This window comes from Oncorhynchus masou, chromosome 31 (assembly GCF_036934945.1).
Source record: "Oncorhynchus masou masou isolate Uvic2021 chromosome 31, UVic_Omas_1.1, whole genome shotgun sequence".
NCBI lineage: Eukaryota > Metazoa > Chordata > Actinopteri > Salmoniformes > Salmonidae > Oncorhynchus > Oncorhynchus masou.
This window is the reverse complement of record NC_088242.1, coordinates 99,281,151-99,301,131: the sequence shown is the minus strand read 5'-3', so window position 1 is coordinate 99,301,131 and position 19,981 is coordinate 99,281,151. Positions and strand designations below refer to the sequence as shown.

The window sequence follows — 19,981 nt, the reverse complement described above, 5'->3', positions numbered from 1 at the left end:
TGTCTACAGTGTTACCGTTGTGAGGTGTGTGTCTACAGTGTTACCGTTGTGAGGTGTGTGTCTACAGTGTTGTGAGGTGTGTGTCTACAGTGTTGTGAGGTGTGTCTACAGTGTTGTGAGGTGTGTCTACGGTGTTGTGAGGTGTATCTACAGTGTTGTGAGGTGTATCTACAGTGTTGTGAGGTGTGTCTACAGTGTTGTGAGGTGTATCTACAGTGTTGTGAGGTGTATCTACAGTGTTGTGAGGTGTATCTACAGTGTTGTGAGGTGTATCTACAGTGTTGTGAGGGGTATCTACAGTGTTGTGAGGTGTGTCTACAGTGTTAATGTTGTGAGGTGTGTCTACAGTGTTGTGAGGTGTATCTACAGTGTTGTGAGGTGTATCTACAGTGTTGTGAGGTGTGTATCTACAGTGTTGTGAGGTGTGTCTACAGTGTTGTGAGGTGTGTCTACAGTGTTGTGAGGTGTGTCTACAGTGTTGTGAGGTGTATCTACAGTGTTGTGAGGTGTGTGTCTACAGTGTTGTGAGGTGTGTCTACAGTGTTGTGAGGTGTGTCTACAGTGTTGTGAGGTGTATCTACAGTGTTACCGTTGTGAGGTGTGTGTCTACAGTGTTGTGAGGTGTATCTACAGTGTTGTGAGGTGTGTCTACAGTGTTGTGAGGTGTGTCTACAGTGTTGTGAGGTGTGTCTACAGTGTTGTGAGGTGTGTGTCTACAGTGTTGTGAGGTGTGTCTACAGTGTTGTGAGGTGTGTCTACAGTGTTGTGAGGTGTGTCTACAGTGTTGTGAGGTGTGTCTACAGTGTTGTGAGGTGTGTGTCTACAGTGTTGTGAGGTGTGTCTACAGTGTTGTGAGGTGTGTCTACAGTGTTGCGAGGTGTATCTACAGTGTTGTGAGGTGTGTATCTACAGTGTTGTGAGGTGTATCTACAGTGTTGTGAGGTGTATCTACAGTGTTGTGAGGTGTATCTACAGTGTTGTGAGGTGTATCTACAGTGTTGTGAGGTGTATCTACAGTGTTGTGAGGTGTATCTACAGTGTTGTGAGGTGTATCTACAGTGTTGTGAGGTGTATCTACAGTGTTGTGAGGTGTGTATCTACAGTGTTGTGAGGGGTATCTACAGTGTTGTGAGGTGTGTCTACAGTGTTAATGTTGTGAGGTGTGTCTACAGTGTTGTGAGGTGTATCTACAGTGTTGTGAGGTGTATCTACAGTGTTGTGAGGTGTATCTACAGTGTTGTGAGGTGTGTCTACAGTGTTAATGTTGTGAGGTGTGTCTACAGTGTTGTGAGGTGTATCTACAGTGTTGTGAGGTGTATCTACAGTGTTGTGAGGTGTGTCTACAGTGTTAATGTTGTGAGGTGTGTCTACAGTGTTGTGAGGTGTGTCTACAGTGTTAATGTTGTGAGGTGTGTCTACAGTGTTGTGAGGTGTGTATCTACAGTGTTACCGTTCTGAGGTGTGTGTTTCGTGTCATTGTACTGTATGTGCTCCCATGAACTACACTGAGTGCACAAAACTTTAGGAACACCACCATAATATTGAGTTGCATCCCCCTTTTGCCCTCAGAACAGCCTCAATTCGTCAGGGCATGGACTCTATAAAGTGTTGAAATCCTTCCCACAGGGATGCATGTTGACTCCAATGCTTCCCAGAGTTGGGTCAAGTTGGCTGGATGTCCTTTGGGTGGTGGACCATTCTTGATACACACAGGAAACTGTTGAGTGTGAAAAACCCAGTAGCGTTGCAGTTCTTGACAAACCGGTGCACCTGGCACCTACTACCATACCCCGTTCAAAGGCACTTAAATATTTTGTCTTGCCCCTTCACCCTCTGAATGGCACACACACACAATATATGTCTCAATTGTCCCAAGGCTTAAAAATCCTTCTTTAACCCGTCTCCTCCCTCTTCATCTACACTGATTGAAGTGGATTTAACAGGTGACATCAATAAGGGATCATAGCTTCCACCTGGATTCACCTGGTCGGTCTCTGTCATGGAAAGAGCATAATGTTTGGTCAACTCTGTGTATATCAGCCATGTATAATGTTTGCTAGAACATGGTGACAGATGTGTGTGTCTCTCCTCAGGACTGTGGTTCTCTGCTGTCTGAAGGGGACAACCAGGGCTGTTACCCCCTGGACGGACATGTCCTCTGTAAGAGCTGTAACACCAGCCGTATCCAGGCCCTCACCGCCAAGGCTACCACTGACCTCTGAACCCCAGATACCCTGCTACCCCGCCAAGGCTACCACTGACCTCTGAACCCCAGCCCTGCTACCCCGCCAAGGCTACCACTGACCTCTGAACCCCATCCCTGCTACCCAGCTCACCTCTACTGCCTGGCTGGCTGCCCTTCAGCCCGACACACACACACGTACACACACACACACGTACACACACACACGTACACACACACACACGTACACACACACACACGTACACATACACACACACACGTACACACACATCTATGAATATTATGAAATTGCTAATGAGGAGAAACAAAGATGTCCCTGAAATGTTGACAGTCTCGGTACGATCGTCAGCCTGTTGATTCCTTTATTACTGTCATTTTTATTAATGCCTGTTCCCTCTACTTGCATTTACTCTTTGACATTGTAGTCACTTAGCAGACACTCCTTTAATCAGAGAGATTCACATGACAGTCAGCAGACCCTCCTTAATCAGAGAGATTCACATGACAGTCAGCAGACCCTCCTTTAATCAGAGAGATTCAGCAGACCCTCCTTAATCAGAGAGATTCAGCAGACCCTCCTTAATCAGAGAGATTCAGCAGACCCTCCTTAATCAGAGAGATTCACAGGACAGTCAGCAGACCCTCCTTAATCAGAGAGATTCACAGGACAGTCAGCAGACCCTCCTTAATCAGAGAGATTCAGCAGACCCTCCTTAATCAGAGAGATTCACAGGACAGTCAGCAGACCCTCCTTAATCAGAGAGATTCACAGGACAGTCAGCAGACCCTCCTTTAATCAGAGAGATTCAGCAGACCCTCCTTAATCAGAGAGATTCACATGACAGTCAGCAGACCCTCCTTTAATCAGAGAGATTCAGCAGACCCTCCTTAATCAGAGAGATTCAGCAGACCCTCCTTAATCAGAGAGATTCAGCAGACCCTCCTTAATCAGAGAGATTCAGCAGACCCTCCTTAATCAGAGAGATTCACAGGACAGTCAGCAGACCCTCCTTTAATCAGAGAGATTCACATGACAGTCAGCAGACCCTCCTTTAATCAGAGAGATTCACATGACAGTCAGCAGACCCTCCTTAATCAGAGAGATTCACATGACAGTCAGCAGACCCTCCTTAATCAGAGAGATTCAGCAGACCCTCCTAAATCAGAGAGATTCACATGACAGTCAGCAGACCCTCCTTAATCAGAGAGATTCAGCAGACCCTCCTTAATCAGAGAGATTCAGCAGACCCTCCTTAATCAGAGAGATTCACAGGACAGTCAGCAGACCCTCCTTAATCAGAGAGATTCAGCAGACCCTCCTTAATCAGAGAGATTCACAGGACAGTCAGCAGACCCTCCTTAATCAGAGAGATTCACAGGACAGTCAGCAGACCCTCCTTAATCAGAGAGATTCACACGACAGTCAGCAGACCCTCCTTAATCAGAGAGATTCACAGGACAGTCAGCAGACCCTCCTTAATCAGAGAGATTCACAGGACAGTCAGCAGACCCTCCTTAATCAGAGAGATTCAGCAGACCCTCCTTAATCAGAGAGATTCAGCAGACCCTCCTTAATCAGAGAGATTCACAGGACAGTCAGCAGACCCTCCTTAATCAGAGAGATTCACACGACAGTCAGCAGACCCTCCTTAATCAGAGAGATTCACAGGACAGTCAGCAGACCCTCCTTAATCAGAGAGATTCACAGGACAGTCAGCAGACCCTCCTTAATCAGAGAGATTCACAGGACAGTCAGCAGACCCTCCTTAATCAGAGAGATTCAGCAGACCCTCCTTAATCAGAGAGATTCAGCAGACCCTCCTTAATCAGAGAGATTCAGCAGACCCTCCTTAATCAGAGAGATTCACAGGACAGTCAGCAGACCCTCCTTTAATCAGAGAGATTCACATGACAGTCAGCAGACCCTCCTTTAATCAGAGAGATTCACATGACAGTCAGCAGACCCTCCTTTAATCAGAGAGATTCAGCAGACCCTCCTTAATCAGAGAGATTCAGCAGACCCTCCTTAATCAGAGAGATTCACAGGACAGTCAGCAGACCCTCCTTAATCAGAGAGATTCACAGGACAGTCAGCAGACCCTCCTTTAATCAGAGAGATTCAGCAGACCCTCCTTAATCAGAGAGATTCACAGGACAGTCAGCAGACCCTCCTTAATCAGAGAGATTCACAGGACAGTCAGCAGACCCTCCTTAATCAGAGAGATTCAGCAGACCCTCCTTAATCAGAGAGATTCAGCAGACCCTCCTTAATCAGAGAGATTCACAGGACAGTCAGCAGACCCTCCTTAATCAGAGAGATTCAGCAGACCCTCCTTAATCAGAGAGATTCAGCAGACCCTCCTTTAATCAGAGAGATTCACAGGACAGTCAGCAGACCCTCCTTAATCAGAGAGATTCACAGGACAGTCAGCAGACCCTCCTTAATCAGAGAGATTCAGCAGACCCTCCTTAATCAGAGAGATTCAGCAGACCCTCCTTAATCAGAGAGATTCAGCAGACCCTCCTTAATCAGAGAGATTCAGCAGACCCTCCTTAATCAGAGAGATTCAGCAGACCCTCCTTAATCAGAGAGATTCAGCAGACCCTCCTTTATCAGAGAGATTCACAGGACAGTCAGCAGACCCTCCTTAATCAGAGAGATTCACAGGACAGTCAGCAGACCCTCCTTAATCAGAGAGATTCAGCAGACCCTCCTTAATCAGAGAGATTCAGCAGACCCTCCTTAATCAGAGAGATTCACAGGACAGTCAGCAGACCCTCCTTTAATCAGAGAGATTCACATGACAGTCAGCAGACCCTCCTTTAATCAGAGAGATTCACATGACAGTCAGCAGACCCTCCTTTAATCAGAGAGATTCAGCAGACCCTCCTTAATCAGAGAGATTCACAGGACAGTCAGTGTATATCTTAGATTTTTTTTCCTCGTCTTTATGCTGTTGTTTCTCCAAGTTGACAAACCGTCTGTCTCCTGTCCTGTCATGTCATGGGTGTGGACCAAATGGCAGTCTATTCCCTATATAAGTCTAGTAGTTTGGTCACTATGGTCTACAGTAGTGTACTGTATAGGGAATAGGCTGCCATTTGTGATGTCTCCACGTTCATTCATTCCAATATGCCTGAGCTGATCTGGTCCCTCTGATCTCTTGCCTTTTTAACATCCTCACTGTACTTAATTAAGCAATAAGGCATGAGGGGGGTGTGGTATATTGTCCATATACCACAAACCCCCGAGGTGCCTTATTGCTATTATAAACTGATTACCAATGTAATTAGAGCAGTAAAAATAAAATGTGTCATACCTGTGGTATATAGTCTGGCTGTCAGCCAATCAGCATTCAGGGCTGGAAACACCCAGTTTATAATAGAAGATATCCAACACGTGGAGAAGAGACTGACTGGCTGACTGGCTGGCTGGTTGGCTGACTGGCTGGCTGGCTGACTGACTGACTAACTGACTGACTGACTGACTGACTGGCTGGCTGGCTGACTGGCTGGCTGGCTGACTGGCTGACTGACTGGCTGACCAGTTTAAATTCCAGTCAATTCAGGAAGTAAAACAAACTCCCAATTCCAAATGTTCCTCATTGAAAAACATTGAAGAGAATTGGAATTCCAGTGTACTTCCTGCATTGACTGGAACTGAAATGGAATTGACCCCAACCCTGGCTTACTGTATACAGAAAGTGGACCAAGCCTCTCAATTCTAGCAGCTGCTTCCTAAGCCGTGACCTCTCAACTCTAACAGCTGCTTCCTAAGCCGTGACCTCTCAATTCTAACAGCTGCTTCCTAAGAAGTTGACCTCTCAATTCTAACAGCTGCTTCCTAAGCCGTGACCTCTCAACTCTAACAGCTGCTTCCTAAGCCGTGACCTCTCAATTCTAACAGCTGCTTCCTAAGAAGTTGACCTCTCAACTCTAACAGCTGCTTCCTAAGAAGTTGACCTCTCAACTCTAACAGCTGCTTCCTAAGCCGTGACCTCTCAACTCTAACAGCTGCTTCCTAAGCCGTGACCTCTCAACTCTAACAGCTGCTTCCTAAGCCGTGACCTCTCAACTCTAACAGCTGCTTCCTAAGCCGTGACCTCTCAACTCTAACAGCTGCTTCCTAAGCCGTGATCTCTCAACTCTAACAGCTGCTTCCTAAGCCGTGACCTCTCAACTCTAACAGCTGCTTCCTAAGCCGTGACCTCTCAACTCTAACAGCTGCTTCCTAAGCCGTGACCTCTCAACTCTAACAGCTGCTTCCTAAGCCGTGATCTCTCAACTCTAACAGCTGCTTCCTAAGCCGTGACCTCTCAACTCTAACAGCTGCTTCCTAAGCCGTGACCTCTCAACTCTAACAGCTGCTTCCTAAGCCGTGACCTCTCAACTCTAACAGCTGCTTCCTAAGCCGTGTCCTCTCAACTCTAACAGCTGCTTCCTAAGCCGTGATCTCTCAACTCTAACAGCTGCTTCCTAAGCCGTGACCTCTCAACTCTAACAGCTGGTTTCTAAGCCGTTCATACTACAGCATATAGAGTAAGTGTCCATTATGAGTTAGCTGCCTGGAATTTAAACTGGTCAGCCAGTCAGCCACCCAGTCAGCCAGCCAGCCAGCCAGCCACCCAGTCAGCCAGCCAGCCAGTCAGCCAGCCAGTCAGCCAGTCAGCCAGCCACCCAGCCAGCCAGTCAGCCAGTCAGCCAGCCAGTCAGCCAGCCAGCCAGCCAGTCAGCCAGTCAGTCAGCCAGCCAGCCAGCTGAATGCCCCGCCGGCCGAGAGGAATCCATTTTCATCACATCTCTTCTCTATAAGGAGAGATGGGGGGGAGGGGTTCTCCAATGCTGAGGATGCGTCATAAATAGCACCCTATTCTCTATATAGTGCACTACTTTTGGCCAGAGCTCTATGGGCCCTTGTCAAACGTAGTGCACTATAAAGGGAATTAGGGCGCCATTTGGGACGGATCCACAGCTGAACAGCAACTCCTCAGATCCCACAGCAAACATGCAGCCTGCTCTATGTGCAAACAACACCGTTAGTGATAAACACACATGACGGTCCTCCAAACGATCTAATCATGAGTGTTGTTGAAACAGGATGTGCTGTATATACAGTCGAAGTCGGAAGTTTACATACATACATAGCCAAAATAACATTTCAACTCAGTTTTACACAATTCCTGACCTTCAATCCTGGTAAGAATTCCCTGTTTTAGGTCAGTTGGGATTACCACTTTATTTTAAGAATGTGAAATGTCAAAATTACAGTAGAGAGAATTATTTATTTCAGCTTTTATTTATTTCATCACATTCTCAGTGGGTCAGAAGTTTACATACACTCAATTAGTATTTGGTAGCATTGCCTTTAAATTGTTTAACTCGGATCAAACGTTTGAAATGTCTAAAGCCATGACATCATTTTCTGGAATTTTCTAAGCTGTTTAAAGGCACAGTCAACTTAGTGTATGTAAACTTCTGACCCACTGGAATTGTGATACAGTGAATTATAAGTGAAATAATCTGTCTGTAAGCAATTGTTGGAAAAATTACTTGTGTCATGGACAAAGTAGATATCCTAACCGACTTGCCAAAACTATAGTTTGTTAACAAGAATATGTCGAGTGGTTGAAAAACAAGTTTTAATGACTCCAACCTAAGTGTATGTAAACTTCCCACTTCAACTGTATTTAATCCTTTTGAAGTTATAATATTGCATTCATTTGGACTGGCTATGAGTTGGCATGTTCATTCTGAGACCTTAACTCAAGGAGATCGAAGTCTGTTCTATAGCCATCCGTTCAATACTTCGCTCAGTCATAATACAATGTTATACTTCTTCAAGCCAAGTAGAATAATACCTTATCTTATTCACAATAAAATTATTTACTTCTTTAAGCCAAGTACGATGCTTTTCTGACTTGACACACATCCCAGTTCACTGTATTAATCTAGAGAGTATACCAGTAATTCACATCCCAGTTCACGGTATTAATCTAGAGTATACCAGTAATTCACATCCCAGTTCACTGTATTAATCTAGAGTATACCAGTAATTCACATCCCAGTTCACTGTATTAATCTAGAGAGTATACCAGTAATTCACATCCCAGTTCACTGTATTAATCTAGAGAGTATACCAGTAATTCACATCCCAGTTCACTGTATTAATCTAGAGTATACCAGTAATTCACATCCCAGTTCACTGTATTAATCTAGAGTATACCAGTAATTCACATCCCAGTTCACTGTATTCATCTAGAGAGTATACCAGTAATTCACATCCCAGTTCACTGTATTAATCTAGAGTATACCAGTAATTCACATCCCAGTTCACTGTATTAATCTAGAGAGTATACCAGTAATTCACATCCCAGTTCACTGTATTAATCTAGAGAGTATACCAGTAATTCAGTTCCATACACGAGGTTAACAGATACTCTTTCAGCGATCGGTATAAACATCTCTGTCATTTTCCCTTAAAATAAACTGGTTCATTCGTTGGCTGGAGGCCACGGTGGCGATCAAATGAAATCAACAGGTACAAACCTGGAGAAGGGCTGTGAGATTTATTACCCCTAGGTGTGTGTGGTGTTTTAAATAAATAAGTATTTTCTGAACTGCAGTGGTTTAAAGTACTTAAGTAAAAAAAAAAAAAACTTTAAAGTACTCAAGTAGTTTTTTTTTGGGGGGGGGGGGTATCTGTACTTTACTATTTATAATTTTTGACAACTTTTATTTTTACCTCACTACATTCCTAAAGAAAATAATGTACTTTTTATTCTCATATGTTTCCCCCTGACACCCAAAAGTACTCGTTACATTTGGCAGGACTGCAGTATGGTCCCATTCACACACTTATCAAGAGAACATCCCTGGTCCTCCCTACTGCCTCTGATCTGGAGGACTCACTAAACAGAGAACATCCCTGGTCCTCCCTACTGCCTCTGATCTGGAGGACTCACTAAACAGAGAACATCCCTGGTCATCCCTACTGCCTCTGATCTGGAGGACTCACTAAACAGAGAACATCCCTGGTCCTCCCTACTGCCTCTGATCTGGAGGACTCACTAAACAGAGAACATCCCTGGTCCTCCCTACTGCCTCTGATCTGGAGGACTCACTAAACAGAGAACACCCCTGGTCCTCCCTACTGCCTCTGATCTGGAGGACTCACTAAACAGAGAACATCACTGGTCATCCCTACTGCCTCTGATCTGGAGGACTCACTAAACAGAGAACATCCCTGGTCCTCCCTACTGCCTCTGATCTGGAGGACTCACTAAACAGAGAACATCCCTGGTCCTCCCTACTGCCTCTGATCTGGAGGACTCACTAAACAGAGAACATCCCTGGTCCTCCCTACTGCCTCTGATCTGGAGGACTCACTAAACAGAGAACATCCCTGGTCATCCCTACTGCCTCTGATCTGGAGGACTCACTAAACAGAGAATATCCCTGGTCCTCCCTACTGCCTCTGATCTGGAGGACTCACTAAACAGAGAACATCCCTGGTCATCCCTACTGCCTCTGATCTGGAGGACTCACTAAACAGAGAACATCCCTGGTCATCCCTACTGCCTCTGATCTGGAGGACTCCCTAAACAGAGAACATCCCTGGTCATCACTACTGCCTCTGATCTGGAGGACTCACTAAACAGAGAACATCCCTGGTCCTCCCTACTGCCTCTGATCTGGAGGACTCACTAAACAGAGAACATCCCTGGTCATCCCTACTGCCTCTGATCTGGAGGACTCACTAAACAGAGAACATCCCTGGTCATCCCTACTGCCTCTGATCTGGAGGACTCACTAAACAGAGAACATCCCTGGTCATCCCTACTGTCTCTGATATGGAGGACTCACTAAACAGAGAACATCCCTAGTCATCCCTACTGCCTCTGATCTGGAGGACTCACTAAACAGAGAACATCCCTAGTCATCCCTACTGCCTCTGATCTGGAGGACTCACTAAACAGAGAACATCCCTGGTCATCCCTACTGCCTCTGATCTGGAGGACTCACTAAACAGAGAACATCTCTGGTCATCCCTACTGCCTCTGATCTGGAGGACTCACTAAACAGAGAACATCCCTGGTCATCCCTACTGCCTCTGATCTGGAGGACTCACTAAACAGAGAACATCCCTGGTCATCCCTACTGCCTCTGATCTGGAGGACTCACTAAACAGAGAACATCCCTAGTCATCCCTACTGCCTCTGATCTGGAGGCCTCACTAAACAGACAACATCCCTGGTCCTCCCTACTGCCTCTGATCTGGAGGACTCACTAAACAGAGAACATCCCTGGTCCTCCCTACTGCCTCTGATCTGGAGGACTCACTAAACAGAGAACATCCCTGGTCATCCCTACTGCCTCTGATCTGGAGGACTCACTAAACAGAGAACATCCCTGGTCATCCCTACTGCCTCTGATCTGGAGGACTCACTAAACAGAGAACATCCCTGGTCCTCCCTACTGCCTCTGATCTGGAGGACTCACTAAACAGAGAACATCCCTGGTCATCCCTACTGCCTCTGATCTGGAGGACTCACTAAACAGAGAACAACCCTGGTCATCTACTGCCTCTGGTCTGGAGGACTCACTAAACAGAGAACATCCCTGGTCATCCCTACTGCCTCTGATCTGGAGGACTCACTAAACAGAGAACATCCCTGGTCCTCCCTACTGCCTCTGATCTGGAGGACTCACTAAACAGAGAACATCCCTGGTCATCCCTACTGCCTCTGATCTGGCGGACTCACTAAACAGAGAACATCCCTGGTCATCCCTACTGCCTCTGACCTGGAGGACTCACTAAACAGAGAACATCCCTGGTCCTCCCTACTGCCTCTGATCTGGAGGACTCACTAAACAGAGAACATCCCTGGTCCTCCCTACTGCCTCTGATCTGGAGGACTCACTAAACAGAGAACATCCCTGGTCCTCCCTACTGCCTCTGATCTGGAGGACTCACTAAACAGAGAACATCCCTGGTCCTCCCTACTGCCTCTGATCTGGAGGACACACTAAACAGAGAACATCCCTGGTCCTCCCTACTGCCTCTGATCTGGAGGACTCACTAAACAGAGAACATCCCTGGTCATCCCTACTGCCTCTGATCTGGAGGACTCACTAAACAGAGAACATCCCTGGTCATCCCTACTGCCTCTGATCTGGAGGACTCACTAAACAGAGAACATCCCTGGTCCTCCCTACTGCCTCTGATCTGGAGGACTCACTAAACAGAGAACATCCCTGGTCATCCCTACTGCCTCTGATCTGGAGGACTCACTAAACAGAGAACATCCCTGGTCCTCCCTACTGCCTCTGATCTGGAGGACTCACTAAACAGAGAACATCCCTGGTCCTCCCTACTGCCTCTGATCTGGAGGACTCACTAAACAGAGAACATCCCTGGTCCTCCCTACTGCCTCTGATCTGGAGGACTCACTAAACAGAGAACATCCCTGGTCATCCCTACTGCCTCTGATCTGGAGGCCTCACTAAACAGAGAATATCCCTGGTCATCCCTACTGCCTCTGATCTGGAGGCCTCCCTAAACAGAGAACATCCCTGGTCATCCCTACTGCCTCTGATCTGGAGGACTCACTAAACAGAGAACATCCCTGGTCATCCCTACTGCCTCTGATCTGGAGGACTCACTAAACAGAGAACATCCCTGGTCATCCCTACTGCCTCTGATCTGGCGGACTCACTAAACAGAGAACATCCCTGGTCCTCCCTACTGCCTCTGATCTGGAGGACTCACTAAACAGAGAACATCCCTGGTCATCCCTACTGCCTCTGATCTGGAGGACTCACTAAACAGAGAACATCCCTGGTCATCCCTACTGCCTCTGATCTGGAGGACTCACTAAACAGAGAACATCCCTGGTCCTCCCTACTGCCTCTGATCTGGAGGACTCACTAAACAGAGAACATCCCTGGTCATCCCTACTGCCTCTGATCTGGAGGACTCCCTAAACAGAGAACATCCCTGGTCATCCCTACTGCCTCTGATCTGGAGGACTCCCTAAACAGAGAACATCCCTGGTCATCCCTACTGCCTCTGATCTGGAGGACTCCCTAAACAGAGAACATCCCTGGTCATCTCTACTGCCTCTGATCTGGAGGACTCACTAAACAGAGAACATCCCTGGTCATCCCTACTGCCTCTGATCTGGAGGACTCCCTAAACAGAGAACATCCCTAGTCATCCCTACTGCCTCTGATCTGGAGGACTCCCTAAACAGAGAACATCCCTGGTCATCCCTACTGCCTCTGATCTGGAGGACTCCCTAAACAGAGAACATCCCTGGTTATCCCTACTGCCTCTGATCTGAAGGACTCACTAAACAGAGAACATCCCTAGTCATCCCTACTGCCTCTGATCTGGAGGACTCACTAAACAGAGAACATCCCTGGTCATCCCTACTGCCTCTGATCTGGAGGACTCCCTAAACAGAGAACATCCCTGGTTATCCCTACTGCCTCTGATCTGAAGGACTCACTAAACAGAGAACATCCCTAGTCATCCCTACTGCCTCTGATCTGGAGGACTCCCTAAACAGAGAACATCCCTGGTCATCCCTACTGCCTCTGATCTGGAGGACTCCCTAAACAGAGAACATCCCTGGTCATCCCTACTGCCTCTGATCTGAAGGACTCACTAAACAGAGAACATCCCTGGTCATCCCTACTGCCTCTGATCTGGAGGACTCCCTAAACAGAGAACATCCCTGGTCCTCCCTACTGCCTCTGATCTGGAGGACTCACTAAACAGAGAACATCCCTGGTCCTCCCTACTGCCTCTGATCTGGAGGACTCCCTAAACAGAGAACATCCCTGGTCCTCCCTACTGCCTCTGATCTGGAGGACTCACTAAACAGAGAACATCCCTGGTCCTCCCTACTGCCTCTGATCTGGAGGACTCCTAAACAGAGAACATCCCTGGTCCTCCCTACTGCCTCTGATCTGGAGGACTCACTAAACAGAGAACATCCCTGGTCATCCCTACTGCCTCTGATCTGGAGGACTCACTAAACAGAGAACATCCCTGGTCCTCCCTACTGCCTCTGATCTGGAGGACTCACTAAACAGAGAACATCCCTGGTCATCTACTGCCTCTGGTCTGGAGGACTCACTAAACAGAGAACATCCCTGGTCATCCCTACTGCCTCTGATCTGGAAGACTCACTAAACAGAGAACATCCCTGGTCATCCCTACTGCCTCTGATCTGGAGGACTCACTAAACAGAGAACATCCCTGGTCATCCCTACTGCCTCTGATCTGGAGGACTCACTAAACAGAGAACATCCCTGGTCATCCCTACTGCCTCTGATCTGGAGGACTCACTAAACAGAGAACATCCCTGGTCATCCCTACTGCCTCTGATCTGGAGGACTCACTAAACAGAGAACATCCCTGGTCATCTCTACTGCCTCTGATCTGGAGGACTCACTATCCGTAAATTTAAAATGACTTAAGAGAAAATCATATCGCCTGGAATTTGAATTATATCCTTTACTTTATCTACCAGTTTAGTACTCTTTCCCAGCATTGTACTTAAAGTACATTTTAAAAACAGATACTTTTACTCAAGTAGTATTTTACTGGGTGATTTTCACTTATACTCAAGTCATTTTCTATTAAGGTATCTTTCGTTTGACTCAAATAGGACATTTAAGTAGTTATTTCTGCTATAAACACACTATTATGTTTTCTGATTTAAAAACAAAAAAATAAACAAAGAAAATTCATATTAATGTTATAATTGTTTTTGTATTTACATTTACATTTAAGTCATTTAGCAGACGCTCTTATCCAGAGCGACTTATTGATTACATTGACATTTTATCCATGAAGAAATGCAAACAATTGAACTATTTAAAGGAGATAGTATTTAAACTGTACAGATTCGACCGCACATTACTATCGTTTGTGAAGACCCTTTTGTTTTGGTTCAGAACAATATTCATGCTGTCGGTCTGTGCTGTGTCGTGAGTCACTGTTTCCATCTGTAGGTTTTACCCCATTGACATCCATTTGTTTGTTTATGTGATGTGTATAGGTTCATTTCTTAGATGAATTATAGACGGGACAAGAAGGGAATATGACACATTTACTCTGATTGAGTGTTTTTTTTTGGAACAAGTGTGTGGAGCTATTTTCAAGTGTGTGAGAAAAGCCAAACAAAACACTATATCAATGAATCTGATTATTACGTTGTGCGTGGCTCGTTATTGTCTCCCAGTGAGACCTGGCTCAGCCATGTTCTTTGTGTTAGAACGTGCATGTTGGGTGATGGGTACTGTGTCTTTTCTGGTTGTATGGTTGTCTAAGGCTGTGCTAACTGTCTGTGGCTCGTTCATCTGTTCACATACAAAGCAGTGGCAGTATAGGAGCATATCCAGTAGAGCTGAAGGCTTTACGGTCAACCATAAGGCCCTAACCAAGGTAGAGAGGGTCTGAACCCATTCTGAAGGCTCTACGGTCAACCATAAGGCTCCAACCAAGGTAGAGAGGGTCTGTACCCATTCTGAAGGCTTTACGGTCAACCGTAAGGCTCTAACCAAGATAGAGAGGGTCTGTACCCATTCTGAAGGCTTTACGGTCAACCATAAGGCTCTAACCAAGATAGAGAGGGTCTGTACCCATTCTGAAGGCTTTACGGTCAACCATAAGGCCCTAACCAAGGTAGAGAGGGTCTGTACCCATGCTGAAGGCTCTACGGTCATCACCAGGCCCTAACCAAGGTAGAGGGGGGGTCTGAACCCATGCTGAAGGCTGTATGGTCATCACCAGGCCCTAACCAAGATAGAGAGAGGGTCTGAACCCATGCTGAAGGCTCTACGGTCAACCATAAGGCTCTAACCAAGATAGAGAGGGTCTGAACCCATGCTGAAGGCTCTACGGTCAACCATAAGGCTCTAACCAAGATAGAGAGGGGGTCTGAACCCATGCTGAAGGCTTTATGGTCAACCATAAGGCCCTAACCAAGGTAGAGAGGGGGTCTGTACCCATGCTGAAGGCTTTACGGTCAACCGTAAGGCTCTAACCAAGATAGAGAGGGGGTCTGAACCCATTCTGAAGGCTTTACGGTCAACCATAAGGCTCTAACCAAGGTAGAGAGGGTCTGAACCCATGCTGAAGGCTCTACGGTCACCACAACACCAATACTAGTGTTTTAATCCACTGTGGGGAGTTGTCACACATTGTTTAAGTACCTGTTTTACATTAACACCATATCAAGGAACTAACGGACGGCTCGATCAGGTTGATTGATCAGGTTGATTGATCAGGTTGATTTGATATACCGGTAGCCTCCCTTTGATTATCAAAGCTTTGCCATTTAAACAATTACTGATATAAACGAGAACATGAGGTGAAAGGACCGGCTCGAGGGGACAGGAAGAAGTGTGTGTAGTGTTTGTTTGTTGCGTCCACTCTTCCATTGTATCTGTGTTGTCAACAACACTCACTTTCTTCTTCGTTGTTGTTGCCAAGCGCCTTTGGCTACAATCCTTGCCTGTAGCACAGTGTTGCTCGTAATGTGTCACTGTTGTCTGTTTCAACTTTCCATCAAAGCAACAATAACGCTCATTGGTGTGGGTTCATGTGTCCCAAATGGCACCCTATTCCCTATTGTAGCACACTACTTTTTGGACTAGGATCTCTAAGGTTCCTGGTCAGAAGTAGTGGACGATAGAGGGCATAGGATGCCATTTGAGACGTAGAACCTCTTGTGTCGTCACCGGTAGTGTCGTACATGTCCATGCCTGTTATTTAACCACTCTGAAATATCATGAGTGATACAGACAGAGGAGGCTGGTGATGGGAGAACGGCTCGTAGTAAAACGGAAACCGCGTGTTGGATGTGTTTGAATCCCGATCCATTTCATGCCGGTTCCAGACGTTTCTATGGGCCCATCCTCTGATTTATAGTGACACCAGCCACCCCTGGATACGGGATCAACACAGAACCTTTGAATAGCCAATGATAAGATGATATAGTCATTGATATCATGTAATCCAATGAACATGATGCGATCCTCTGCTGCTAGTTAATTACACCCTCATTTTTTGGCTGTACACACTGTACTGGTAGCCTCATCTTATTGGCTGTACACGCTGTACGCCACATCTTATTGGCTGTACACATTGGACCTTTGGCAGGAACATGTTGTCATGTTAATTTGACTTCCTTCAATAAAAGCTTTGCCACAGCCTCACGGTTTGTGTGTGTGTGTGTGTGTGTGTGTGTGTGTGTGTGTGTGTGTGTGTGTGTGTGTGTGTGTGTGTGTGTGTGTGTGTGTGTGTGTGTGTGTGTGTGTGTGTGTGTGTGTGAAAGTGAGAGTGTGTGTGAGAGAGTGAGTATGTGACTGACTTCAATTTGAAAACATCTGTTACCCTGCCTGTTAGATGAAATGTTTGGACTAGGTTTTGCCCATAACAGTTAAAGAATGTAGCTGGAACGCATTAATACAACGGTTAGCCAGGTTAGCGGTTAGCCAGGTTAGCGGTTAGCCAGGTTAGCGGTTAGCCAGGTTAGCGGTTAGCCAGGTTAGCTGAAGTATTCTCTCAAAATGAACACTGTTAGATTCTGTCCCAAATGGCAGCTTATTCCCTATATAGTTCACTACTTTTAACTAGAGTCCTACGGGCCCTGGTCAACAGTAGTACACTATTTAGAGAATAGGGTGCCATTGGGACTCAGGGTACTGTAGGGAATAGGGTGCAGTCTGGGACATCCCCTCTGTCCTGCCCCTAACCTGACAAGCTCCTCCCTCTCTGTCCTGCCCCTAACCTGACAAGCTCCTCCCTCTCTGTCCTGCCCCTAACCTGACAAGCTCCTCCCTCTCTATCCTGCCCCTAACCTGACAAGCTCCTCCCTCTCTGTCCTGCCCCTAACCTGACAAGCTCCTCCCTCTCTGTCCTGCCCCTAACCTGACAAGCTCCTCCCTCTCTGTCCTGCCCCTAACCTGACAAGCTCCTCCCTCTCTGTCCTGCCCCTAACCTGACAAGCTCCTCCCTCTCTATCCTGCCCCTAACCTGACAAGCTCCTCCCTCTCTGTTCTGCCCCTAACCTGACAAGCTCCTCCCTCTCTATCCTGCCCCTAACCTGACAAGCTCCTCCCTCTCTGTCCTGCCCCTAACCTGACAAGCTCCTCCCTCTCTGTCCTGCCCCTAACCTGACAAGCTCCTCCCTCTCTGTCCTGCCCCTAACCTGACAAGCTCCTCCCTCTCTGTCCTGCCACTAACCTGACAAGCTCCTCCCTCTCTGTCCTGCCCCTAACCTGACAAGCTCCTCCCTCTCTGTCCAGCCACTAACCTGACAAGCTCCTCCCTCTCTGTCCTGCCCCTAACCAGAAAAGCTCCTCCCTCTTTGTCCTGCCCCTAACCTGACAAGCTCCTCCCTCTCTGTCCTGCCCCTAACCTGAAAAGCTCCTCCCTCTCTGTCCTGCCCCTAACCTGACAAGCTCCTCCCTCTTTGTCCTGCCCCTAACCTGACAAGCTCCTCCCTCTCTGTCCTGCCCCTAACCTGACAAGCTCCTCCCTCTCTGTCCTGCCCCTAACCTGACAAGCTCCTCCCTCTCTGTCCTGCCCCTAACCTGACAAGCTCCTCCCTCTCTGTCCTGCCCCTAACTTGACAAGCTCCTCCCTCTCTGTCCTGCCCCTAACCTGACAAGCTCCTCCCTCTCTGTCATGCCCCTAACCTGACAAGCTCCTCCCTCTCTGTCCTGCCCCTAACCTGACAAGCTCCTCCCTCTCTATCCTGCCCCTAACCTGACAAGCTCCTCCCTCTCTGTCCTGCCCCTAACCTGACAAGCTCCTCCCTCTCTGTCCTGCCCCTAACCTGACAAGCTCCTCCCTCTCTGTCCTGCCCCTAACCTGACAAGCTCCTCCCTCTCTGTCCTGCCCCTAACCTGACAAGCTCCTCCCTCTCTGTCCTGCCCCTTCTGTTCTGTACACAACCAGGATCAAGGCAAAGATGAACGGAGCAAAGTACAGAAAGATCCTTGATAAAAACCTGCGCCAGAGCGCTTAGGACCTCAGACTGGGGCGAAGGTTCACCTTCCAACAGGACAACAACATTAAGCACACAGCCAAGACAACACAGGAGTGGCTTCAGGACAAGTCTGTGAATGTCCTTGAGTGGCCTAGTCAGAGCCCGGACTTGAACCTGATCAAAAATCTCTGAAGAGACCTGAAAATAGCTGTGCAGCGACACTCCCCATCCAACCTGACAGAGCTTGAGAGGATCTGCAGAGAAGAATGAGAGAATCTCCCCAAATACAGGTGTACCAAGCTTGTAGCGTCATACCCAAAAAGACACGAGGCTGTAATCGCTGCCCAGGGTGCTTCACCACAGTAAAGGGTCTGAACCCTTTCCAAATGCACTGTATCTACCTGTGGCCTACCTGGTCCCCACATTTCCGAATAGCCTGAAGCCACAGGGCTCTTCTCACAAACTGTAATCCCCTACCTGGTCCCCACATTTCCGAATAGCCTGAAGCCACAGGGCTCTTCTCACAAACTGTAATCCCCTACCTGGTCCCCACATTTCCGAATAGCCTGAAGCCACAGGGCTCTTCTCACAAACTGTAATCTCCTACCTGAGACCATTGAGAACCATAAGTCAGGATATATGACCTGGTTACATTGAACAACAGAGCAGCTTTTCGGGCCATGTTTTGTTATTTCTGTATAATAAAAAAATCTATGACGTTGTTGACTCTTTTTACAATGGGTGGAGGGGGAGGGGGGGGGGCAATAGGAACTAATGTTTTTGTGGTCAAAGGGAATTCATCATTGCATGAATGTCGACCCCTTGACGTTTCTGAGGAGATGTTTAAAATCTCTCTAGTCTCAACATCTGCCTGGTGTTTTTGCCTCGCGTGCGTAACGTGTGTTCACTCCATAGACACTTCTAACTCTTATGACACTTTATTGGTCACGTGATTAATTCAACAGGTGTGGACCTTACTGGGAAATGCTTACGGGTCCTTTCCTAAACATGCCGAGTTAAAAGGTAAGAACAATTAGCTAGATAAACAAAAAATAACACAATAAAATAACAATAACAACAAAGTCATCTACAGGAAGTACCTGTAGAGCCCATGTCCAGGGGTACGAGGTAGTTGAGGTAATAACGAGGTCATATACAGGAAGTACCTGTAGAGCCCATGTCCAGGGGTACGAGGTAGTTGAGGTAATAACGAGGTCATCTACAGGAAGTACCTGTAGAGCCCATGTCCAGGGGAACGAGGTAGTTGAGGTAATAACGAGGCCATCTACAGGAAGTACCTGTAGAGCCCAGTCAATGTCCAGGGGTACGAGGTAGTTGAGGTAATTCAGGTAGTATCTACATGTAGGTAGGGGTAAAAGTGACTAGTCAATCCGGATAGATGATAAACAGCATCAGCGTATGTGAAGAATGTGAAAGTGAGTGTGTGTTTAGCGGTAATATGCATTTGTATGTATTTTGTGTGTGTGTGAGAATATGTAGTGTGTATGTGTTGGTGTGTCAGTGTAGTCGTATGAGTGAGTGTGTGGGTAGAGTCCAGTCAGTGTGTGGGTAGAGTCCAGTCAGTGTGTGGGTAGAGTCCGGTCAGTGTGTGGGTAGAGTCCGGTCAGTGTGTGGGAAGAGTCCAGTCAGTGTGTGGGTAGAGTCTAGTGAGTGTGGGTAGAGTCCAGTCAGTGTGGGTAGAGTCCAGTCAGTGTGTGGGTAGAGTCCGGTCAGTGTGTGGGTAGAGTCCGGTCAGTGTGCGGGTAGA

General features: G+C 47.2%; 1 protein-coding gene across 7 annotated transcripts in view; it reads left to right on the top strand.

Annotated features, from left to right (window-relative positions):
• lpp (LIM domain containing preferred translocation partner in lipoma) overlaps window positions 1-2,956 on the top strand; it is a 479,626-nt gene extending 476,670 nt beyond the window's left edge. For 6 of the 7 annotated variants that reach the window (XM_064952654.1, XM_064952659.1, XM_064952653.1 and 3 more), the window contains one exon: window positions 2,094-2,955. In XM_064952654.1, the coding sequence (XP_064808726.1) occupies window positions 2,094-2,222 (129 nt within the window). In that variant the 3' untranslated portion in view covers window positions 2,223-2,955. Of the gene's footprint in view, window positions 1-2,093 lie in introns of all 7 variants that reach the window. The other variant, XM_064952655.1, reaches the window with a different exon arrangement.
• The last annotated feature ends 17,025 nt before the right edge of the window (window positions 2,957-19,981 follow it).